Raw genomic sequence first — 26,889 nt, 5'->3', positions numbered from 1 at the left:
TTTATGTGCTTGGCCAAGGTGGGAAAGTTGGTGTGTTGATAACAACAAAATGCAACAAAGTGTAATGTGTTCTCTCTGATTGCTTGTTGGATAAAACTTGTGTTCTTATCCTCATTTTTCAAATACCAATGCTTTCTTGGACTTTCAGTGCATGATACTAACACCAAAGGCACTGAGGTGTGTGAGGTGAACAACATGGCTAGGTTAAGAAAAATGCAAATTATATGGGGTTAAAATAAGTATGTAATGTGACGTACATACATGAAGTGAGTGATGTCAATACATGATGGATGGACTTAAGTTAATGTCAGGTTCAGATAGCACTGGCAATTGGTTTCATACGGGACACAAACAATGATCTCCAGGTGAAAGTCTGTATTTGTTTGACCCATCCACCTCCCCTCACTCTCACCCTACGTGGTATTTATCTCTCTTTATAGTGCGTCAGTTGCTCTGAGCATGAATTATTGCCATGGATGGGTTTACATTGGAGTTGCAAGAAATCATTGCATGTTTGTTGATTAGAAAGTAATATTGACAGCACACAATTTTTACATCCACACAGAGGACTGCAGACTTAAACCTTAATGTGTTTAATGCTTTTGGAGCTGTCAAAATTTAGAAACAGTGTTATGAAGATGAAAACCTCCCATATTGATATGAGCTAATTTCATCTGTTGGACGGGTCAGAATTCTGATCCTGATCTATTTTTTACCCAAACATCTCTGCTTTTAGTGTCAGTGAATGCACTCAGTTAGACTTGGCCATCAGAGCCAACTGATAAATCAGGCTGCAGATATGGCTATTAAATGATCAGGTTGACATGCAAACAGCAGGCTTTTTGGCTAGTTCTTGTTTTTTTATATCAGAGGCGGGAGTTTCATGATCTTTAGGGGGACATTATTTTGCCTAAGGCTCTATTAAATGGACAAACTTAAAAACCTTTAGGTCTAGAAGCATGTCTACTAAAACTGCAGCAAACTGTCCAATGATCTGATGTACTGCAATGAATGAAAAGCTCAAGGACTCTTAAAGCATTTGTATGTGACTGAAACTTGGAAGTTGCAGTAGCTGTTTCAGCTGGACTTTAGTTAGACAGCTCAGCTCGAGACAAACCACTGTAAGCTGCAGAAATCAGTTTAGGGTTCACCTTGAGTGGATCTGGCTCTGCTCCTAGCAGACAGCCGTTCATTGGTTTCCTCTCCTCGTCTACTGTAAACACACTTTCACTCTGTCTCACACACACACGCACACCTTTCGGCTAGTATCTGTTTCCCTTCAAATAGGTTCATGAGGTCCAAGTTTCTCCCCATCTGACAGCAACACTCCCTAAGCAGTTACTAATAGATATTGAGTTGATAGGGCTTTTATTCTCAGTGCTGCATTCAGGGCTGCACTCTGTTTGACTTGGCCCGAGCTCCCTGCATTTAACCTTACTTAGGTTGGTTACAAGTTTTGGGTTTGTTTTTACTCTAATAAGATTGATAGGAGAAGGACCACCCTAGTCAAATGCCCTAGGCATGCTATTACGATCACTTACTGCTGTTAGCTCCAATCACTGACACCTTTAAGAACCTTAAAGGATAGATAGAAGCCAAAAATCCCCAAAGCAACCTCCTGTGGTTAGCCAGTGTTAGTAGCCAGCAGAGGTGATGGTCACTGGCTGAAATTTTAACAAATAAGTTCAATTTGGAGAGGTTTAGCATAATACAAAAAGTCTTGGTAATTACTTTGAAGTGGTGTCGGTCAGCCTCAGTATTTTTCCCTATCGTGCATCCACTCTTCAGCGGTGCCAGAACTTCCCAAACACTTATTTCAATGATTGCTTTATTTATATTACCACCATGAATGTTTCTGATAAGCTGTGAAACCCCAGTTTTCTGAATTTTGCCCAAGCAGTTCTATTACAAATACCTACCTTGGGTACATTTAAAATAACCCTGGTTTTCCCATGCACACAACTTTGTTTTCCAACAGCTCCCCGTTTCCCCATCCCCACACAACTATGTGGAAAATATTCCTAGCATGCTTCTCTTCCTCTCACACTGAGCTGGCTGGAGGAGTCATTTTATACACTCCCTCAGTCTCACGGCACAGTGGGCCAGGACGTGCTGCCAGAGGCCCCAGGATTGGGAGTTCGGCCTCTAGGAAATGTGCATCAGGGGGTCATTTAGCAGAATACACCAGGGACACAGCCAGCTGTCTTTGACAGATTCAGGTTTTCAGCCAGGCTGTTTCTTTCTGTGATACAATGCCTGACAAAGGGGATCGGGTTGAGACCAGGATAGATATGAGTCTGCATTTATTGCACCTGTACATCATCTCTATGTCTTCAGCCATGCTAGTGAGGTGGTTATAGGGATAGGGATGTCAGACAATCTGTCCATCTCTCTGGTCCAGAATGAAATACCTCAGAGCGTGACAGTTACCAACTGTAGTTATGCCCTGACTGTTCTGCCAGTGCCACCATAAGGTTGGCAACTTTGTTTCATATGACTTTTCATCAAGTACCACAAGCAAAATTTTCACTTGTGCTGTGAAATAATCCTGGCACCTGAATGGATTGGCATTGAATTGAGTACAGATATTCATGGTTCCCAGAGGATGCATTGTTATGACTTATAGCTTCTAGTCTGTGGGTTTAAGTGAAATTTATCAACAAATGTTAGAGGGATGGCCAGTAGAGTCTGAATTACTGGGTTGTTTGATCCCCCTGATGAAGACTTGGACCCCAAAGAGGTAAAAGAAAAAAACAGTAGGTCTGGGGCTATGTCGTATCCTGTTTGTAATCATAAATTTTTAAATATATTTCTTATATTTTTGCGAGGAAGAATTTTGTAATACAATTTCACATTCCCCATAAATGGACCCCACCATTTCTTTACCTTGACGTTAGTTGCCTCGTCTCCCTCCCTAACTTGTATCATTGCAGAGACTCATCAACGTTTACGCTTGCACGTGTCATGCAATAGACTACTTTGATGATGTTCCTGTTGTTGTGTGTGGAGGTCTGACTTGCTGGCAGTTTGGGTTTATTAGAATACTAAACTGGTGAACCCTGACTACCGTGTGGTAATTGCCCAGTGAGCTGGTGTAATGGATTGGATTTATTATCATCGTCATAGACTGCAGACATTGCATTAAACAAGCAAGATACTATAAGGATGGTAAGACTTCAGTTTACTCTAGCACTGGATTTCTTTTGAGGCCTGGAGGAACAGTTGTCCCAACAATTGTCATTGTATAATTCGCCCTCTGATTGCCAGTAAATTTGGCTCTTCTTCTTGTTCTTGTTCCTCTTGTTCTTGTTCTTCTTGTTCTTGTTCTTGTTCTTGTTCTTCTTGTTCTTGTTCTTCTTGTTCTTGTTCTTCTTGTTCTTGTTCTTGTTCTTCTTGTTCTTGTTCTTGTTCTTGTTCTTTTTCTTCTTCTTCTTCTTCTTCTTCTTCTTCTTCTTCTTCTTCTTCTTCTAATACCTGCCAATCTAACGGCATTCCCAGCAGCCTCAGCTGGACTCAGCAAACATGCTTAACTAAGATGATCAATATAGTGACCATAATAATACCTGCTAAAAGTTAGCTTGCATGCATGGTCAATGTGAGCATGTTAGCATTCTGACATCATTTAGCTTACGGCTGTATGTAAGTACAGCCTCACAGGCATGGCTACAGACTCTATCTTATTTTATGTATTGATTTTTTTGGACATATTGTTTTTTTTTGTTTCACATATTAGTAACAGTCATATTGTCATCTTTAGTTACTTTTAGAGTAATCAATTTTTTTCATTTTTAAAAAAATTGTACTTTTTAGGATCTTGATGGATCTACGCATAGTCAAAGTAAAATATCATTCTTTTTCTCAATCCTATGCAAAGAACATTTTACTCCCCAGTATTCCCTAGAAATGGCTGTAATGGATTACTGATGCCACTGTGCATGCGTGTCTTCCAGTGGGACCACCATAGCAGAGGATTAAGGCTCTAATCACTGGCTCTCAGGTATAAAGACTTTCTGTGTGGAAGCAGCAGCCTGTCCTTGTCTTGCCTGACTTTACCAGCTAATCTGCTCCTTGAAGACTAAACACTCTGACACCAGGTTCTGTACCAGCGGTCAAAGGTCAAGCTCCATTAAGTGTCAAAACACGGCTGATTCACTGATCTTTAGATGGAGCCGAGGCAGGAAGGAGAGCTGGAAAAAGGAACACATTCACATCATCAGAAGATTAGTGGACATGCTTACTTTTATTGGTTTGAAAGCTCATGAGTCCACACAGTGTTAAGCTTAGAAAGTTGGTCTGTCTTCATCACACAAAGTTTCTGTTTTCACCATAAACATGGGTTGTGTACTTTGTTTGACAGCTAAAAGTGCTCAGCTGTGATAAATGATAATGTTTTGTAGCAGAAAAATGATCCCAAGTATTGCATTAAAGTAATTAGGTTTACTTCATTCACTTCCAGTGTCACTGTACTAGCTGTGGTGCACTATTACCGAGTGTCTAAATAAACATGTAAGTGGCTCTTTAAAAGTCAGTCTGCTTGTTCAAGGAGCTCTTGAGGAAAGTGACAAACCAATCCATCTTGCGGATGGAGATAGATGATCATCGGTAGCTATTAGTGGATTCCTTGTTAAGGGTCAAAGGTCAGCAACTCTGCTACGGCAGCTGTCTGACAGGAGCTGGAAAGTAAGACATAGGCATTCTTAAACTCCCCAGAGAGAGACAAGGGTAGAGACCAGATGCTTTCTTTTACTTCTGCCATCTCTACTTTATAAAGGCCCTGGGTCTTGCTGCCTGTCTTTTTCATGTGAACTGCTAATATCATGTTGTGAAAGGGCTGTAAATGTGATTTTGGGCCTGTTTACACCTATTATTAACATGCATCTTGGCTAATCTGATCACAAGTGGACAGATCTAAGTCTGTCTGTTCACACCTGGCATGAGAACGTGTCTCCACTTGAGTGACTTCTTGTGATGGGATCTCACTTCCAGCTTGCTAGCTTGGTGACTGTCATGTTTGCAGGTTCATTGAAGGAGAACACCTGAAAAGTAATGCTTATTAAGTTTCATCAGACCACAAAGTCTGCAGCCAAATATGTATACTTGCTGCGTAAGACAACGTTTTTTTGGCCGTTAACCCAAATTTACAATATTTTTAACTATAAAAACCTGTATCATCATGATTGCATAGTTTATGTATCATGTCATAATGTATGTGTGTAAGCGTAATGACAAATTAAATCACACAAATTAAAGTGATATTTATTTATTATCCACCACATAAATGTTGTACTGTAATATAACCTGTATACAGCTGGACTTGAAACTGAACTGCAGGAGGTTATAAAGGCCTAATGAAAGGCATCAGATGAAGCTGCCTCGGCCACCTCTGAAGTGGCACATGCTGGATGATGAAGTGTTCCAACCTTGCAGATTAGGGGCTTTTGAGCTGTGATCTCACCCTTTTTAGGCCCACACACAGTGCTTCACTGCAAGTGTGTGAGAGAAACTATTTCATCTGGATTGATGAGCATCCAGGGCCTGTAGAAAATAGCCTCGCCTTCTGGATCATTAACCCGCACATGATTATTGAACCACGTTGAACCCACGTTGACCTGCTTAAAACTATGAATTAGAAGCAACCACTTATTCCACATAACTCGAGTCCAGAGAGAATTTCATGATTATGACTGATTGCATGACTTTTGCTGATGTATTTGTTTACCAAATTGTTGCTCTTTGGTTGACCATGAGAGAAGCTCAGAGTATGCCTGTATTGAATGGGAGCAGCACTGGAGAATTAGGGAGGAGAGAAATGGTTTGGAATTACACTGACCTCATGAGGAACGTGGCAAAACATTTGGGATTAATTCCACCCCGAACTTTGAAGGGACCTTGTTCAACAATATAGAGCTCATGTCCGAGGAAGTTTTAGAGCCAGTAAAAGCAAAGAAACTTAAGGGCAAAGTAGACTTAAACTCCAGTTTTCCTGCAGCATCCCTTAATATAATAAATTAATGTATCTGCTAATACCCAGCATAAATCCACAGCAGTGATGCAGTTTACTGTGTAAACATGGAAAGTAATCAAACTAAATATATGTTTTAAATAACTGTCTACTTGACTAAGGCTACCTGGCTGAATTATCTGTGACCTGCAGTACCGGAGACCATTGCTCATTCAAACTGCCTCAACTTTCCATGACTTCGCGTGGTTTAGCACGACCGGAGAGCAAGGTGGTTGGATTTGGCTCTTAAGGAGAAAATTTTGAAAGTTTGTTCCATTGTGTCTCTAAGAAACAACCATGAAATCATTGCAAACATATTCGTGTAGGTTTTTGGTTGGTCTGACGCCTGTCAGCCTAAAAGCCTCCCTGGCAGTCTCTGTCACTGTCTCACCTCACCTTGGACATGTTTGGCTTCAGTCAGACGCATGTTGGTCAGCATCCAGTCAGGGTCCGGGAACTCTGTGGTTGTTAGGTCCCAGCTTCATCAGCTGACGTGCTGTCAATTTTAACTTTGGGCAACTGCTTTAGACAGCATGACATAAACTCTGAAAATCGTGTGGCAGTGTTTGTACGTATGTTTGTTGTGAATGAAGCATTCTATTGAAGCAGCATGAAGCAAATAAGCATCAATATTTTCACATCCCTGTTTTTCTCTCTGACCACTGTCTGATTGCTTTTAAGTCCAAATGAAATAAATACATGGTGTAGCTCTGTACCATTTGTCATTCTGAATCATAATTGCATAAAGCAGTTCCATCAGTATTTTATCATTGTCAGACAGCAGTCTGCTTCACACTATATATACCTGCAAATGTCATTTTGGTCAGTTTAGATGGTGTGGTCCTCACTCCTCAATACCATAAAACACAGCAATGCCACAGGTAGATGAGGCGAAACAGAGTTAAGAAGTAGGAACTACTTTTTTGATTTATCTTCATAAAACAGTTTGTATAATATCCAATTAGAATCCACACACCACAGTTTGTATCATATCCTAAGAATTACCGCCCCATGAATGATGTTATGTCCTGAATGTAAAGTGATGTTATTAACTCAACACTATGCAGTTAAGGTTTTGGCAGTAAAGTCACTGTAGTTAGGTTTACGAAAAGAAAAAATTTGAGGACATACCTTAGTTCACACAGTTTTGAACACCAGTCTCCTGTGGTTTTGTAACCCGATTTTATGACCCGTCTACTACCCTAACCTTACTCTTGTCAACGCATTGGTTGCATGATCATGAACTCTTGTTACACATAAAATTGTCTTGTCCTGCCTCATGCTCCTCTTCAATGTTTATCTCATACAGTAGCAGCCGTTCTCATTCCCAACATGTCGAACACCAATGCTTTGTTAAGACCCTTCGCAAACATAGCCAGTAGGTTGTCTGGGTGATACTGACATCGAGCAACTTTATGAGACACAACAGCTTTTCAAGTAACTGACGTAATCTCAACTGCAGCAATATTTGAAACTGACAGCAACCAGCGTAGTATACAAACAAAGGAGTTTAACCCAGGAGAGAGCTTTGTGTCCATTCTAATGTCAAAAGTCAATGTTATTTTGTAAACACTTTATGTTTCTTACTTACAGATATCACGTAGTTACATCACTCACGTTACATAACTTCTATCTACTATCAGCCATAATACCATAAAAAAAGTATTTATTTTAACCCAAAATATTATCTTTTTTTTTTTAAACCTAACTAAGTAGTTTTGTGCCTAAAGCTTACTGTGACTGTTTCTCAATGTTAGCCACATGTCATGTTTTTTCACCCAGGAGACCACTGTATATCACATACAGCACAGAATGGTGCCCCATGCTTTGGTATGAATCACTGACAGGGCATGACAAAGTGTCTGTATTTGATGGCCTTGGAATGAGAACAGATTGACAGTAGACCTACAAGCAGACAAGCTAACAAGGGTACCAAAAATGAGCCTTTCAACACCTTCATTTGTCTTCATCAGTTACATAACCCTTGCCTTGCGGGTCATAGCAATTAATCAAAAGTCTGGGGTTCATCCTGCAACCTGTCCATTAAAAACGTACAATGACACGCCCCGTTGATATGAAAAGCAACATTTCTAATACTCCCCTGAATATCTTATTTTCCTCTTCTTAATAATGTGATTTCAGTTTGACTTCACTGGAGCTGCTGAATGATGCATTAATATGAGACTCTCCTTCCCCACCAAGGGCAAAATTACAGAGTACAGTTCTGTTTGGCGACAATCCTCACACCGTCTCCAATGGTTACATCTTGGTGCGCAGTAGTAATATTTCACCAGCCCACGGTGGAAAATACGACTTGCTGATCATCCCATGAAGCTTATCTGACACTCGGAGTGAATCACACTCAGCCTGGATTGTAGTTTAAAACAAACCCAAAGGTGTCTGAGCAGCATGCAGCAGAAAATTCATCCAGCATATGTCATAAAAGTTGGCAACAAGGGTAGGTCCTTTCTTATGGCTTTAATGGGAATTTCACTGTGCATTAGATATAATAGGGAAAATATATAATGAACAAAGTTTAGCACGCAAGAATATTCAACCTTAATGTAAAGTGAAACAATGGCCAAAGCTTCCTCTGCAGTAATAACCTGACCTAGTCTGGCTGTAGCCTTCATCGCCTGGCCTTTAGAAGTATAGTGGTTGAACTGTAAAACCCAGAAGTGGGCGAAGTTGGTGAGTTAAATATGATGCCTTATGGAATAACCCTATGTTTGCAAAAGTTGGCCGCTTCCACCATTTTGTATGTATACGCTCTGTATGTTTTAACAATGTTATCTTTTCTTTACAATTACTTCTGCAGGGACCCAATAAATCCTTAAAGAGACTTCAAATTGAAAGAAAACTAAATCATTTCTTACACACCTGTCAAGGCTGAAATGCTTGGGTGCCAAAACACATGTTAGAAGTGACTCTTCAAGAGCTAGTGTAGGAGGGCTGCCAACTCCTCACTAGAGTTGTTTTATGCTGCTGGCCTCATTCCTGCGTGATTCTGAGCAGCCAGTGTGATGTAATGCATCTGTATGTATGTGGGGCAAATGGAGAGTCAGGCATATTATCAGAGGTGGAATCTTGATATGTGGATACATTTCTGGCCACAAGTTGGATATTGCCAACGGGGTCATTATGATTTCCATTATCGACATGCTGTCCAGTAGGCTCTGCTACACACAGATACAGAGTGTGAGGAGAATAGCTTTACCATAACTTTGGATGAACTGCCTTCATGCCACAAAAGTTCCAAAATTCCCAGCTTTTCATTTGTGAAAAAAACAGGGAGGGATTCCCCCACACTCAATTTTTATTACAAAAAAATATTGTGCATGAAACATTAAGAAACAGACATAGTGTTATATTTAAGTGTCAAATATGGAAAGATCAGTGTTACCTGAATTGCACTCACATACACATACAAACCACTACCATTATGCATGGAAAATGCCTCAGTAATAGTTGAATGCAGCTTTGTTTCCCCCTGCATTGAATGGAAATTCCAAACCAAAATTTCCCCGAGTCACAGCCCAACCTTTTGGGCAGAGAAAAGTCTCTGTTGTTCTCTTTCCGTTTCAAGTCCAATGTAAAGCTCATCTTATGGTCAGATGGAATGATGCAAACATTACAAAAAAAATGCACCAATACACCAAATCACTCAGATCCGAACTGCTGCCACCACTTGGTACTCTGATGAAGCTCAGTGATGTTGGCCTGATGAAACTGCTTGGACTGTGTTGATTAGTGAAGAAGATGGAGCTTGACAGTTTGTAGTGACTGACTCCAAGTAACCATCTGATTTATTATAGCGTCTGTTTTTCCAGGTGTGGCACTTTATGCTTCAGTCCCAGATGCATTTGTGTTTTTTCTTTGTAACCAAAATTACCATGGGAGAGAGGGGGGCGTACAAGAAAACTTCACAAGTTACGTCAATTTATGTCATGTCCTGTGGTACAGTGGTAAATTAAAATATGGGTAAGCTTTGAGCACCAGTCCAAGTTTATTTGGTTTTAGCTGTTTTATCATTTTTGTGTTATATATATATCTTGTCACTAAAATCAATTTATGTGGTCTGTCTGCCATATTACTAATCATAAGAATAGAAAAAAGTTGCTTTTTAAAAAGAGATTTTAACATTTCATGTAGGAAAAAAGTGACACTGCAGTCTTTTCCTAATCTGGTTTTAAGATTAGGGAACCTTCGTTTGGATGGTTAAAATTAACCTCCTGGGTTGAAAAAATAATCCCTAGATGGAAGTGCCAATAACTGCAGCTCCTCTAGTGGCCACTTGAGGATATTCCCATAGTGCCCCACATTAAAATGCCCAACTTTACATATAAATAAATATGTTCAAGTCTGACACAAAAAAGGGTTTTGGTCTCTATAGCTAATTTCAACATTCATGGCAACTGTGTGTGTGTGTGTGTGGGGGGGGCTTCAAAACGGGAGTCCACAAACTAAATGGTGACAGCTCTGTAGCTGCTTCCATTATGTTTACAATATAGCGTTAAAATATCAACTTTTATTAAAGAATAGTTTGACATGTTGCACGTGTTTATTTTCTTCCTGAGAGTTACAGTTGATGGATGCCACTCCATTGTCCATTAAGTTTAAGCATCAAGACTGGAAGTAGGAGGAAACAGATAGTTTGGCTCTGTCCAAAAGTGAATAAAGAAAAAAAAGATCCTTTATTAACACATTGAATTTCTTTAATTTAATCTGAATGTGAAGTATGAGCCACATTGGCCGTTTGTCTTTGCTCCCACTCTTAATTCTAAGCTAAGCCAATTGCATCTTGGCTCCTGCTTAATGCTTAGCAGACTGACACAAGCTGTATCGATCTTCTTATTCAACTAGAAGTGAACATGCATATTTCCCAAAATGTTGAATTATTCTTAGTAAAGACATTTTTTTAAACCCAAATCCTGACCTGTCCATAACCGTAACCAAGTTGGGGTTATTTGTGCCTATATCCGACCAAACTTTAATCAGCTTACATGTGGGAATTTATAAAATATGTATTCTTTTATTTAGTCTGAAGTTATTTTATTGAGACTTTTCATTTTTCTTGGAATTTTAAACAAAATGAAATAAGATATTAAATCAATGGTCATTTATTTGGCAGCTTGATGGTTTACAATCTCAGTTTAGCAGACCAGTTTTAGTGTCTCAAACTAGGTCAGCCTCATGTTGACACAAGACACTCCTCTCTGACAAAAGCTGAGTCAACAAATCAACGATTAATCACCATCCAACTGCACCAATTTCATATCTGCATTTAGATAAGTCCGATTTTTCTGAAAGTACAGTATCTGACTCTAATATCCCCTAACGGTTCTGCTTTTTACTTGTCAGTTTAAAACCTCCTTCTGATAAGTTAATGGATGTGGTAAGAAAGCTCTAAAAGCTAATTTCTCTTTGTTTTGACAGCCCTATCAGCTCTCAGTTTAGCTTTGGCTGTGAACACTTGTAGTCCTGTCATGCATTTGGCACATTGCTAGAAACTTGAAGATATCCATCTGCACTCAAGGGCTGTGTGAGTTGCTGAATCAATCAGGAGGCTTCCAAACTATAAACATGCTCCACAAATATAATTTCATTTCATAAGGCATATTTTCTGGCATGCATAAAAGAACAGTACAACAACAATAAAAGAAGCGGATAATGTTTGTTTTGCCATTTTTATAACAGCAAAAAGAAGTGAAAACATCTGTCTGTCTATTGTTTAACTTACGCCTGGTGGATTTAAAACCCTGCGAGCTGAATAGTTTAAATTACAGAATATTAATTGTTAATCCAGATTTATGTAGACTTTGTAATGGTGAAAATTTTTGAATTAATCATGAGAAATCATATTCTTATGTTCAAAGAGACTAAAATACACAACACGCTTATTTGGCAAGGGAGTTAAGATTATTTATTCAGTTTTTAATACAGCAAGCTGTGCCAGCAAAACTGCTGCATAGTTTGTTCCATGCAGATAAATAATGCCTCTTAGCTGATAAGAAATTTACTTATTTGAACAACAAAAGATTAATTTCAGTGGTCTTGCAAAAAAACTATTTGATCCCAGCCAATATACTGTATTTACATTTGACAAGAGTGATTTATATAGAGCATATTTTGGCAAAGCACGCTGTATTTTAAGGCAGATCTCTGAAGTCTTCCTGCTGTGTTAGGGCATTCATATTTCCCCTCGTATGACGCACTGTCTGAGGTCAAGTCTTTCACCTTAATGTTAAAATGTTTAAGTTATATAATAGCAATCACAAGTGGTTGTTGATTATTATTGTACATTTTAGTACTTCCACAGAGTATGCATGGTTTCAGTGACAGGACCATAAATAAACACAGTAGTTCTTTGGGTAAATTGACCATCTGGATGTTACGGATGATCTCACTGTGAGATGACTGGTTTTGGTTGTGTCGTAGACTAACTCTGTCTGACCTCTGACCACTCCTACAGGAATGGGATCTGAACTCAGGTGACTTTTTGACTCCCTTTCATCTGTTTTCATTACGTGAGACTTGACCTCTCCCCTGGCATCCTGAACATTCGCTTTGATTTTGGCCTTTGCATTACATCAGTGAGCGCTACAGCTCCAGTTTCCTTAATAGAGAGTTGAAAATTGTTGCCTACAGGGCAGTTTAACATTCTTCTTGTATGACAGATGGAACAATTTCATTTTAATTAAACAAGATAGATTAGATATACAAAATAAACATAGAATGAATTTGACCCTCTTTAAACAAATGAATAATATATATGTATGAAGTAATAATTAATAACCTTGATTATTGTAAATGGTGTGGAATGATTTATTATGTAAATGTAGTAGTGTACAGTGTTGATATTTTGTGTCGAGGTTTGTCACTGCATGTCTGCATATTTAATGGCGGGGCTTTGACTGACAGCCTGGTTTTGGTATTGCAGCCATTTATGCGATGTATCCTGAATATTTTACACATTTTCTGAGGAAATTAAATTATTTTTGGAGCAAAGGACATGACCATGATCACCCCCCAACCTTGGTTATTAACATTACCATAATGATGAAAGCTCCTAACCTTAACTCAAAAAGTCATTTGAAACCAAGCTATGGTGGTGTTTCTGATGTTTCTAGCCTTGACAAAGATCTTTCCCCAAATCGAACTAAACTGATACCATAGCTTACTAAATCGACTTCATTGTCCAGGTTGAGCTGGTACCCAATGCCACAGGTCGTCAGGTTCTCCAAAAAGAGACTTTTATCCAGGTAAATGAATTACTTGAGTATTCCAGAGAATTACAGAATATTAATATAAATGTGAAGGCCTGCTGGATCGTCTTGCAACCTAGTTAAATGGTCTTGAGAGCATAAAATGCACAGTAAAGTACAATTGCATTGATATTCTATTATAAAATATCATGGTTTTGGCCCCTCACTTGGTGTCATATAGTGCATGAATTATCTCCTCTGCTATAAGCCATGAAGAATTGGAAACTCTTAAAGCATTTCTCCATCTGTTTTGTAGTGGACACTAGTAGCTCGCCTGCCACCAACCCAGACATGCCTGAAATTGAATACACATTTTTCTGTGGATGTCAAAGAGAATACAATGGACCATAAATCATTATCATCCTTACAATGCTCAATGATTTTACAATGCTCTCTTTGTCTCCTATTGATCTTTATGTCTTTTCTTCTTGAAAGGATGATCTTTTTGGATTTTAGGGGATATAAAGTAAAATCTTGTAGATGCATTGTGCGATTTGTACCTGACCACTGTTACAAATACAAAGCAGCATTTGCAACAGTGACTTGCACAGTTGCCGGCCTAGGCAAAACCAATTGCTTTAAAATGTGACTTTGCAACCCTCAAGAAACGTCATTGGCATGCCGCAAATATCAGAACATGTGTGAAAAGGGGAATGAGTGGAAAATCAAGTTGCAGAGGGCTGAAAGTCCTCAAATAGCCAGTTGGGTTCATCAGGTCTGTGCCTCTGATCCCTTTAGCAGGGCCCTTATGCTGGAATGGGGCCCTTTTCTGCTGTTTGTTGCCCCTTGAGTTATGTAAGGCTGGCTGAGAGAGAAATTGCACATAGTCTGGACACTCGATTGTCTCTCCTTTGCCCAGACAGCTACAGTAGACAGCAGGCTTTGAAACCCCAGAATCTCACACTGTCTGTTTGCTATTTTCATCACCTGCAAGTTGTGTAAAAGGTTCCATGCCTTATTCTGTTTTGTCTTGCCCAGTTACCTGAAGTGATGAAAGGCCGATCAGATTGGCCAAACTGTGTTCATTTTGGCCTCTGATTTTCTAGAATTTCCCCCTTTTCTCCAAGTCTGGAAAAGCTTCACAAGGGAAGATTAGTTGTTGTTTGGAAGCCCCGGCTGATTTCAGTGGGCTGCTGTGGAATGACGTGGGGGTGGGTTATGGTTTTCCGAGGCCAGGGACTGGAACTGGTTCTTGCTTGTGTAAAAACACAAAAGAGAGGGTGATTCAGGCGTTGAATACTTGTAATGTGGTGGAATCCTGTCAAAGTGTGAGCGTGCCATGGAGGGTGGGAGGCAGGAGAAGAAGAAGAAGAAGAAGAGTGCATTGTCTTCAGAGTCATACTCTACAGAGAGAGGAGGGTGTGAAGGGAAAGGAAAGAGAAGGGACTGGAAACAGAATTCCTGCACATCACGTTTCATTTCCAAGTGATGAGAGCTGTGTGTTGAACAAAAATTGCTTGTTGCAGCTAAGATGAATTCCTAGAAGAAATACACAAAAACACCCCTTGGAAATAATGCAAAAAATACAGAGAACTGAAGGCTTATATGTGCTTAGACATAGTCGGAGGGATGGATTATGGTCTGGATAATTCTGTTGAGCTGATGCTAAATTATTCACCCACTATCCGCATCTCTTTGTCGTTTCTATTTATTTTCTTCTTTTTGTGTTTACAGAGCACTTTTTCCTTTTCCCAGAGGTCTGTTGCATATTTAGTTTCCTCGATGATCATCTTTTCCATTGCAATTAGTTATTTTTAAAACAGGCTGAGTATGCGTCAGCTCAGGCTGCCCCATGAACATAGTTATTGATTGGCACTGCCAGACCTCCAGTTCTCATTGAGTTTTATCCTTCTCCTTTATTGGTTTAGTCAGATGCTTGGATGCTTCATGCGTTGCAGCATGAGTGTGTTATTCGTGATGCCAACAGCTTCACTCCTTTGGCTTTGCATGCTTAATTGCCGTGGAAATGATCTGTATGAACAAAACTAAGTGTAAACCCGAAGCAATAAAAGTGACTTGCTTTCCTGTTAAATGGATATTTATAGGTATAGTTATAGTTTGTGCATGAACTATCACTTTGTAATCAAGTATGAATGTGAAAAATGATTGTCTCCATTTAAAATAATACTTTACTGGAAGATAAAACTCTTCCTCTCTTTCCATGGAAAGCCATTAGCTTATTAAATACCACTCAGGGAAGGAAGCAAGAAAGTTGAAACCAGCGGTCTCATTGCTTAAATACTGTGCTGTCAGTCCTTTTCTACAGCATGTGGTCACATACCACATCCAGTCATAGAAATTACTCTGTCTCCTTATGAATGTACTATACAGTATGTGTGTGTATGTGTGCATGTGTTGGTGATGGGCTGTCTCACTTGATGCTGTGCTGGTCCTCAGAGGACACTCAGCTGATATGATGATTGACAGACGTGTGTTGAACCCAGACCAATGTCTTTACGGTATACTGACAAATTAGCTATTGACAACTGTCAAGATAAACCAAACATGGGTGGTTACCAAGATGTAACCACCCATACATACACATATAATACATATAATGTATAAAGTGTTGATTATTGTTCTGCAAGTACCCAAGTATTGGAGAGCTACTTTGAATCTGCAGCTAGTGAAAAAAGCATGGCACATTTTTCATTTACACAATTAACAAATAAAGTTTAAAGTAGGAAAAATATATTGATGCATTTGCCTGTGCTACCACACTGCTTAGTGAAGGAAAGATCTCAAAACTAGCAATTTTACATGTTTATGAAAGTAGCTATGCCACAGTGATGGCAGCCCTGCAACATTAGATAGATGTATTCTAAGTCAGACCATGTCCTGCCTTAAACTATGTTCCCTACTGTAACTGTCTTTACAATTGCCCATTTGGTTTGTTAAATCGAGATTGATCAGCAGAGCAAATGGCATTATACCGGGGAGATACACCAGGCTGCTTACACAACTCCATACATGCTTTCGCAGCTTAGTTTTTCAAACGAGGGGGGTGTCCTTCATTGTAATTAAATACTGCTAATATCAATATTTTGTCAACCGTCTTTTGGCAACAAAATAGTAGTAACGCCCATCTGGTCCAAGTGTGACACTGAGAGGTGGTGTGATCAGGTGCCTTGTTCTGACAGGCTGAGAATATTTTAACTTTTATGCACATCTGAATAGCTAGAAAAATGTGACACGTGGTATAAGACAGGAGTGTATGCCAGGCATGCTGTATCATAGTTCTGCACCAATAATGATTTAAACAGAAATATTGTGTATCCAACTGATCAATCTTTTATCACACCTCAAAATCTGTGGTTAATTATTGTGAATTTAACTCTTCCTCTTTGTTTGGGACTATTTGAATCCTGACCAAGTGGCAAACAGATTAATCTGTTTTAATGAAATTCTAAATGTCAGTCTCTTATTATTGGCAACTCTGTGTTTTTGTTTCTGTTAGAGCCTGTTGAACTTCCCATTTTTAATAAAATTATATCTCAAATATCCTAGCAGCTGGTCTGGCAGAAAGATCCGGTGTGTTAATTTTGGAGTGATGCTCCTAAATTAACCTGTTTTGAAAAGGCATGGATCTCCATGAAGGAGTTTTCCCACCGTATATATGTTTCTTTTCCTACAGGCAAACTGTATCTCAGATGTCTTTCTGCTTTTATATATGATAAGTTTCATACTGTGTTAGAAGTTAGTTGGTGTATGTTCATAGAAAAAGCTCATTTCATATGCCATGCAGAAAACTTTGTTTTGGGGAACCTCTTACATGTCATTGGTTATTGAGTGTGTGCAGCACTACTGTAGTCCAAGAGAATGACCCAGGATAACATCACTTCAGAGTGCTAAATGCATCTCACAATCTGTCCATGTGAGAGACCGTTGATGTACAGTTACTATCATACTCCCATCTTAGCATGCAGCTTTACATGGCCTGCGCATGCTTTCTCATTGCATAACCTTCAACATACAGTGTGTCAACAGCTCTGGGTAAATGAGAAAGTAATTAGTCTAACAGTAACAGTTTTCTGGGGTCAATACCAGCTCCAGCAGGCTGATGGCTGGAACAGGCACAGAGATGATAGAGTATACGTCTATGTGCTATTTCCTTCCAGTGCAGGTGAACTGTGAAGTTTAATGTCGGACTATTATACAATTTAAGATTGTAAACAATGTAATTGTTCTTGGTCTTATGTGAACTAAATATTTGATTAGTTAGTTGATTTATTGTATTCATAAATTATGCACCCAGTGGACAGAGTCTTTGTATGTGGGCTCCCAAAGCTCTGACGTGACCTTTTGTCGCGCAATAAATACAGCTTAAGGCCATAGCTTGTGTTGAAGGGCAACAAGTTTATATTGCGCCATGCCGAAAAAATACATCATGCATTAGGAAACTGGGAACAGGGAACTTTCCATTTTTTCTCAATATAAAGGTTCAGGTGCTCAACAGTCCAGGGTCTCCATTGTCATATTGTGCACTTCATTATGCGCCACACATTTTCAGTGGAACACAGGTTTGGACTACAGGCACACCAGCCTAGTACTCTTTGACTTCAATGTCACACTGTGTGTAACACTTATAGAATGTGGCTTGGCATTGTTTTGCTGAAATAATTGGGACGTCTCTAGAAAACACGTGAGGATGGCAGCATATGTTTCTCCAAAACCTGTATGTACCTCTCAGCATTCATGGTGCCTTAACAGATGTGCCCATGATGCCATGGGCACTAACTGGATTCTCCTAATCTTTTGATGATATCATGGATTTTAGATCATGAAATTCTAAATTCTTTGCAACTGTGTGTTAACAAAATCTTTCTTTTAAACTGTTGGACTATTTACCCATGCAGTTTTTCATAGTGGTGATCCTTGCTTGTGACTGACTGAGTCTTGTAAGGATGCCTCCTTCACTTAATACCTAATAAGATATGATAATCTGTTACCAATTTACCTGTGGAATGTTCCAAACATGTGTTTTTAGATCATTCCACAATTTTCCCAGTCTTTTGTTGCCACTTTCTCAACTTTTTAGGAGTGTGTTGCAAGCTTCAATTTTAGAATGAGTTTATATTCACAAATAAATAATACAATTTATCATTTTGAACACTGAATACTGTACTGTATTCAATTGAAGATACTGTAGATCTAAATGGATTTGCACAGCATCCCAATTTTTATAGAATTGGGGCTGTAGACCTGCTATTTGTCAAAGTGACATTTCAGAAGCCCTTGCAAAATCTTTGTTTTTTAAGTGAACAAATTGAAGTTACACACAAAGAAAACAGGAATAGTTTTCTTCACTTAGCTGACATTTACCACTTCCGTCCGGGCAGAATCACACTCCAAGGTGATGGCTACATTCAGCTCCAATTAGGGCCTTTCAAACAAATTTAGAAAATCAAGGAGAAAATTCCGTCATAATCTTTCTCAGTGGACACCAACCATAAAAACTTGCTTGTCGCGGCAGATTTGAAGCTTAATTAGTTGGAGACATCTCATAGCATGACTCTGACCTTTAACACTATTTTCACAGTCTTTTCTCAATGATTTGTGTCCACTGTGTCAGTTGAACCTTGTGTGGCTTGCTAACTGATGGCGTCAAGCAAAGCAAAGCAAAGCAAAGATTAAGCTTATGCAGTGGGGGTGAAGAATGGTGACTGGTGGTGTTATGTGTGGACACGGGTCAGCGATTGGAGGCCGGCTTCCTCATGGAGCTCAGACTGTGTTTTGGGGTCATGGTGTGGAAAGCAGCTTTTTCTCCTGCTGGCCCCTGTAGCCTTTCCACAATCCCTGGGGTGTGTTTTGTGTCGAGCTGCAGGTCAGCGCAGGGGCTGTTTCAGGCCATCAGGTTGTTTTCTTTACCCTCTCTGTTCTCGCCACACTCTCTTACAGGAGGAGCCAGACATGGCAGCTCAACTCTTTGTGGTCCTCCTCTCATCTAGAAAATACGGCGACTGCTATTCATTGTGGTTATTTCAGCAGCAGCAGTCTGACACACATGCACCTAAATATTAACTACCCAAGCATTAACATGAGGAGAAAAATAGCAATCTCCAGATGAACTCATATCCCAGTACTTCATTCATAGGTGGATTAGTGGATGGTGGATTAGTTCATTTATCTACTGCAAAAAAAAAAAAAAAAAACATCCATGAATTGAGTCAGCTGTTACACCTTAACACCACAAACTCAGAGTGCATGAATAACCAATTGTCAAGCAAGTGGCAAGGCCTATTGGACACATTTTTGAAAGTAATAGTTTTGGAGGTGTCTGATCTGAGAGGGCAGTGGGTGTACTCCTGACAAAAGAACTGCTGTTGTTGTATGTGCAGAAATATTGATTTCTCCTTCAAAAGCAGTCAGACTGCAAACAGACTGAAATGATTCAGGACGTGTGCTGGTTTTGCTTTTATGCTATAGCAACAACCAAAAAAGTATCAGATTGCAGAATTTTTCATTGACCCTCAAACCAAATATTAACTCTCAACTTGCAGTAACCTCTTGAAAAAATTTAGACAAACCAACATGACTTCATTTCTCAACAATGTTCTCACACCAAATACTCAAAACACATCTCGTTCTCTCTCTTTTTCTATTAAGTAGTCTCCCCCGCTGTCTAACTTACACACACACACACACACACACACACCCACACACACATACACACACACACACACTAGCTTTCATATTATACACGTCCCCGTGACAGCTGCTGTATACTGTCAATGATCCATTAAGCAATTTCAAAATTCTTGCTCTGAAAAGATCATCATCATCTTAACAGACTGATGATGGATTTAAAACAGCACGACTCTTGACATCATGAGATACTGTAGATTAGCTCTTTGCTGTTCTGGGTACTGTAGATACGTGATGGAATTTCATAGAGGAGTTGGGATGTGTGTGCGCGCATGTGTATGGGTCTGTGTGTGTTTCTGACTGTTAAAAGCCATAACCAGCACTCTTGCAGCTCTACTTCATTGAACTACTGGTCAGGATCAAAGGTCATGAGGTCGACTGCTCCTCTGCAAACACAGATTGGCAGAAAATGAGAATAGGAGGAGGAGAGGATTAATGGTAAGCTGAACCTGACATGTTTTTGGTAGCCTTCATGTTGACAGAGATTAGGCATTACTGCCTGTCTGCTTTGATCCAACTCATAAAGTTGTTTTTCAGCATTCATATTGTGGGGCTAAGCCCCCCCGCCACTGCTCCTTATCCCAAAATGTCTCATATTCTTGCTGCTGGCAGTAGCACATGTTGTCCCAGCTTCAGGTAAACACACACACAGCAGGCTGCACTTCCCCCCCTTTTATCTCCTCTTTAATACACATCTAGTGTGTAAAGACAAACCTTGTTCAGTTCCCCACAGCCCATTGCAGTTGTGCAGCGATTTTTGGACTCTTTAAATATTCTACCCTTGCAGCACTTACAGGTTTTCATGCACAGGTGTGTTCATGGGTAGCTGTATGTTTATGTGCATCACTGTATTACCAGAAAAGTTAGAATGTGTTTAAAACACCAGATGTCTGTGGGTGAGTGACCTGTATGTGACCTGCTGAGCTCTTTGTACTATGAGGACCATGTCACTGTCAATGTCTTCTTATTGCTCAGTCATGCTCTTTCTCTTTCATTCCATGTTCTCCTCTTTTCTCTCCTTTTGTCTAATGTTTTGTTGAAACCAATGATTATTTTCATTTTTGGTTCATCCATTGATCATTTCTACAATTATTCTATTAACCTTTTAGTCAATTAAATGTCAGAAAACAGTGGAAAATGTCCATTTCAGAGTCAAAGGTGATGTTGTTCAGTGTCTTTTTTGCTGTTGTTGTTGAACCAAAACCCAAAGATATTCAATTATCAATAACATATGACAGTGAAAAGACACAAATGCTGACTGTAGGGAAGCTGAAATCAAAGAATGACTTGATGATTTGACTTATAATCAAATAAATATTATCATACTATAAATAAGAAAATTATAATTTTGTTGAGGGGTATTAGACAATCCCTACTCCTTTTTGTATTTGTGAAAAAAATTAGACAGGATTTAAGACTACAGATGTTTATATAGGTAATTAAAAACTGAAATTCTTTACAGATTATGTATTTGGGCTACTTACTGTAAATAACTTGTGAAAATCCATAGCTCCTTTGCTTAATTTTTTCCAAGAATATTCAGTGGTCTTAGGTTATAAAATTGATATGCAAAAACAATAATAATGGAGAACACAAAAACAACATGACTTATGACAAACGATTGTAAAGAATGTTGCTGATTGATTTTCAGTTGATATACAAAGTGATGAATAGACAAATTTCTTTATCTTATGTTTAATTTTTGAGATTTTTAAAACCACCTCTGTTGTCATGTTAACAAGATTTTGGCTCTTTTTTATGCCAAAATGCAAAACACTCTTAGTAAAGATAGTAAAAAATATCAAAATGTGTGACATCACTCTTGTTACTCTTGCATTTTGTGTCCAAGAGCTTATACTGCCTATTTCAAGGAGCAGTCTCCCTGTTGTGTAAATAGTGAAGCCAAAGTGAAGGGTTTTTCAAACATGAGCCGTTAGCATACTTTAGTGCTTCTAAATGCCAAAATAGCTGAAAAGGCACTGTCAAGTTTTAAAAAAGGGCCAAGATTTTGCATGCTTATCCAGATTTATCAGAGATCAGAGAGGACACAGTGTTTACCTTTGGAAAGCAAACATGCCGCACCCTGGGGACACTGGCGTCTGTTGCCATGTGTGAGCTCCTCTACCACTTAACTGGAGTCATGTGGCTAAAGCACTGACCACCTGCCCGTCAGCACAACATGAACACCCCAACTCACAAAGGTTTGTAGTTCCCCAAAGAAAAGAGGTCATAAGAAGACATTTATTTTGGGGAAAATAATTCATTCTAATAATTTTCAAGAAGCTTCATACAATAGCTGTGATACAACTGCTGATATAGTGTTATGTAAAGATATAGTGGAATAATGGCATCCTGAGCAGAGAATGAAGTCCAGCTACCTTTGTATGCGTTGTAATGAAAGCTTCTCTGTTCATTGTGCTAGATAGTTTGGCTGTCATGCATAAGTGCATGCCAGTCCCGTGTGTGTATCTAACTGGTTAATTTGCATTTTGCACTGCACTCATATGACGGGTACCGCTGACAACGGGAATGCAGTGGCGTGACACGTAGAACCCAAGTTCCATCTTCTTGACACCTACTCTTCTGTTACCACTTTTTAAACTGGTAGCCCTGTTAGCTGCTAGCTGCCATCTCAGCCACCTTCATGTTGAGGGCTATGTGCAGACAACCTCAGAATCATAGCTACACTCTAAATATTGTAAAGAACTCCTTTATGTTATTTTACTGAAATGCATGTAACAGAGGGTTACTGCTGCAAGAGAAAGAGTTCAAGTATCTCAGAGTATTGTTCACAAGTGAGGGTAAAATGGAGCATGAAATTGTTGTGGTGAAGACAGAGCTGAACCAGAAGGTAAAGCTTTTGATTTACCAGTCCGTCTATGGTCCGACCCTCACCAATGTTCAAGAGTTTTGGGTAGTGACCAGAAGAAAGAGATCGCAGATACAAGTGACTGAGATGAGTTTCCTCTGAATGGTGTCTTGGCTAGGCCTTAGAGATAGGGTTAGGAGCTCAGATCAGGAGCTTGGATTAGACCCACTGCTCCTTTGTATCGAAGAGGATCAGCTGAGGTGGTTTAGCGACTGATCAGGATGCCTCCCGTTAGACGAGTTCCAGGCTTGTCCAACTGGAAAGAGGCTCCGAGGCAGACTCAAAACATGCTGAAAAAATCATTTATCTCATCTGTCCTGGGAATGCCTCAGGGTCCACCAGGAGGAGCTGGAAAGTGTTACTGGGGAGAGGAATGTCTGGAGTACTTTGCTCAGCCTGCTGCCCTCCCAACATGGCTCCGTAGCAGACAGCAATGGATGAATGGATGCCTTTTTTTTTTTTAAAGATCATTTTACGGGGTTTTAGTGTGAAAGGGGGAGAGATTGACAATGACATGCTGCAAAAAGCCAGAACAGAACTGTAGCAAGGACACAGTCTTTGTACATGGGGCGCCCACTCCACCAGGTGATCTACTGGGCACCCCACTGCCATGAAATTTTGCACTGATGTTCATGGCAACCAGATGATGAAGCCAGCCCACTTTGGTGATCACCTGACTCACTGTGAGGGTTGACATTTCTGATTTTGAGTAAAATGTCTCAACTACTACCGGATTGGCAAGAAATTTGGTCCTCACATGGATGTCCCTCTCAAGATAAACTGTAATAACTGGTGATCCCTCAACTTTTCACATAATGCCATCATCAGGTCAAGCGTCTAAGTTGTCCAACACTTTGGTTCATGGCCAAATACTTGAAAGGTTATTAACATTCTCAGTAGCTTCACTTTGTGTTGCTAGTGCTTGCTAGTTATCAAATGATAGCATGCTAATAAGCCAAACTAAAATAGCAAAGATGCATGTTAGCAGGCAGATATTACCAAACCTGATCCAAGCACTAGTGTGTCTAAATACAGGCTTAAAGAGACGCCATCATGGCTGCAGACCTGAGTTTTTTCCACCATGGTACTGGTGTTAAGTGGAAACCCCTGCTGACAGCGTACCCTTCCTGATCCCTGATTTATCAAAGCATTTTAATGTGACACTTTTACGTCTTTCTCTTCATCTCACTGCATTTTATTCTTGCTTTTAACAATGTGTCACACTGTTTGCATTTGACATTTTTCCCCATTGTTTTCTTCCACAAGCATTAACCTGGACTGTAGTTTGACTTTATGAGCAGATTCTTACAAATAGTGATGTTTTTACTGCCACTGGCACATGGAGGAGGTGTTGCCCCCTAGACTATAACCAGATGGGTGTGTTGGGTAGGAAAGACGCCGCAGCTGGACCCCACGCAAAGAGATGATCTCTTTATCCAGGGATTGTCCCGCAGGGAAGGACGTTGACGCAGGAATGGAAAGAGGGAGGGTTGGTGGGAGGGGTTGTTAATAAGATGAATGAATATTTGAGGAGCCTCAAGGGTCCAAAGCAAACTCTCTGCAGAGGCCCCACGATCCAGGCTCAACATTAAAGTCCCAGGTGCCATCAGAATTCAATAAAGGAGAAAAAATGCTGAAATAGCAGCTTAACTTCAAACAGTCTCTATAGGTACAGCTTGAAACTGTTTTAACCTCAAATCTCAGATAAGGTACTTTTTTTAGTAGAAAGTGTTCAAAAGTTCATTGAGTTATTGCATTGCCAGTAGTTGCCAATATCGTATAGTGACATTTTGTTTTGTTAGAGTTGGGCATCACATATCACTTGGGGGAGTGAGAGCGCAAAAGACAGTGGCCATGGTGCCCTGTTATGTGATTGAAAATGCAAAAAGTGTGGTCTCTTTCTCTTTTGCTTTCCTCTGCTCACAGATGGTTTTTTCCCTTTGTTTTTCTTTATTCTAGGGGGCTGTTCATCACAATCCATGACCGAGGACACATTGCTACGCTGCTCCAGAACTGGCCAGAAAAGGACGTGAGGGTAAATGAATTCACTCACATAGCAGCATGAAGCCTCTCATGAGTATTACAATACTTATGTTGTTCCAGTAATCACACATCTCAAAACTCATGATTACTTAGTCTTGTTATGCATGACTGCATTAAAAGCAGAACATAACAATGTATTGGAGAAAAAAATGCCTTTGCTTAATGGTCTTTTCATGGGATTTGCTAACAGTTCAAAGATATAGAATAAGATTTTCCTCATCCTTTAATATATACACTTTTAGCATAAATTTGTATTTATTTTTTATTTATTATTTTTTTGAAAGGACATCAAGGTATACACACAGGGAGAAACAAGAGGATACAAGCAACACATTTCAAAGTGCAGTGTGGATAAGCAAAATAAACAGGAAATAGAAGTGCAGAACACACCCAGCAACAACACATATTGCTATTATGTTGAAATACAAAGATAATCTCTATTTATTCCCACAAGAGATTATCGAAACTGCTTTCACAACTTTAGGACAAACTATGTTGAGTGATATGCAGCCACAAGTATTATGATAACAGTGAGAACTTACTTTAATATAATCCTTATTGTTATTCAGGCACCATAAAAACTTTGCTTTGTGGTTTGGCTTCAAAAATACTGAAGACTGTTACTAAACAGTACTGATGATATTTTTTTAACCATGTAGAACTTCTTTATCTGTTACTTTGTTGCATGATGTACATTTCTGCAAACCATGGATATGTTAAATTTGTACATTTCATACAAATCAGCGTTTTTAAAGTGATGCACTATATGAGCTGACTTTGTCATCTGGAGTTTGAGGGGACTGCGAATGGCATGAGAGTTTGGCCAAGCAGCAGACCACTTTTGGGGTCCATCAATCAACAAAATTTGTTGTTTTTTACAGTCATCGCATTTTCAGCAGCTTTTCAGCCATTTAACTGTGTTTTTTAGTGACCTGTCATTATTTCAACAAGAGATAGTGCCACAGAAAGCTGCTGTTTTTTACTGAGACATTGCAGCATTATCTGCCCTGATAGTAAGGGTAGGACTCACCGCATGACATGATTTTATCACTACACTTAAGTCATCGTACAATATTATTGCATTTTTAAATGCTGTGCAATATACTGAGTATTGTGAAAACACATAATGTGTTATATTGCTTTTTATCACCTTTTTTAAACTGCAAATTATGTCTCCAAAGAAATTTAGCTAATAGATAGTCTAATAATTAGACTTTGACTTTGACTGGTATAAGAAAACCTTTCACAAACCTTCAGTCATGAAATTTCAGCAAAATGTTTCTTGTGGACTGAAATAGCAAAAACCGATACTTTGCATCTATATATTGATATAATAGTGCGAAATATATTGCAATTCTATGCTGTACTGAGTTTTTCACCCACCCTTTTTGGGATAGTGCCATGAAAAGCAGTTGTCTTTTATGGAGACATTGCTGTGTTTCCTGCCAGAAATGTGCCACAAAAACCAGGTATTTTAAACCAAAACATGATCTTTCCTAACCATAACCAAGGGGTTTTTGCCTAAACCTAACCATACATTAACCACAGCACTGATGAAACATTAAGTTTCAACATATCTTCTATGTAATAATGCACAGACATAATGTATCCAGTGTTTACAGAAATGTACAATGCAAACATTTAATCTGAAGATCCGATTGGAACAGAAAGTAGCGGAAATTTAGACTCTCTGTCTATAGTTGAATTTCTCAGCAGAAGAATACATTGCTCCACATAAATACTTTGCAATTATTAGTTAAATCTGTTAGCTTTATTAGGCTGACATTTCATTTTAATAAGAAACACTGTTTTTATTACTAAAAGATCATCTTACAAGTCATCTTACACCAGAGTTTCAAACAATGACAAATACAGGGAATGTCTGGAAGTTAGAAGATTTTGGTATTGGTTGTCTTTACCCGCTGTATTTGGCCTATTTCCCAAAACCTTAAAATATTCCTTTAATCTTTTGTATAAAGCAACTATGTGCAAGTCATAATCTAGTCATATTTAGAATGACGAAACCAGTAAGCATTCCTGGCATGTCAAATATACCTGCAGCTGTG

General features: G+C 39.2%; 1 protein-coding gene across 1 annotated transcript in view; it reads left to right on the top strand.

The window, feature by feature from the left end:
• The window catches only part of me1 (malic enzyme 1, NADP(+)-dependent, cytosolic), a 96,222-nt gene that overhangs the window by 42,702 nt on the left and 26,631 nt on the right, over positions 1-26,889 (top strand). Inside the window, exon 4 of the mRNA XM_042490757.2 lies at positions 24,740-24,815. Coding sequence (XP_042346691.1) covers positions 24,740-24,815 — 76 coding nt within the window. The remainder of the gene's footprint in view (positions 1-24,739; positions 24,816-26,889) is intronic.

The sequence above is a fragment of the Plectropomus leopardus genome, chromosome 11 (assembly GCF_026936395.1).
Source record: "Plectropomus leopardus strain MGB_pleo_1.0 chromosome 11, ASM2693639v1, whole genome shotgun sequence".
NCBI lineage: Eukaryota > Metazoa > Chordata > Actinopteri > Perciformes > Serranidae > Plectropomus > Plectropomus leopardus.
The sequence above is the reverse complement of the archived record's forward strand: the minus strand, read 5'-3'. Positions and strand labels throughout refer to the sequence as shown.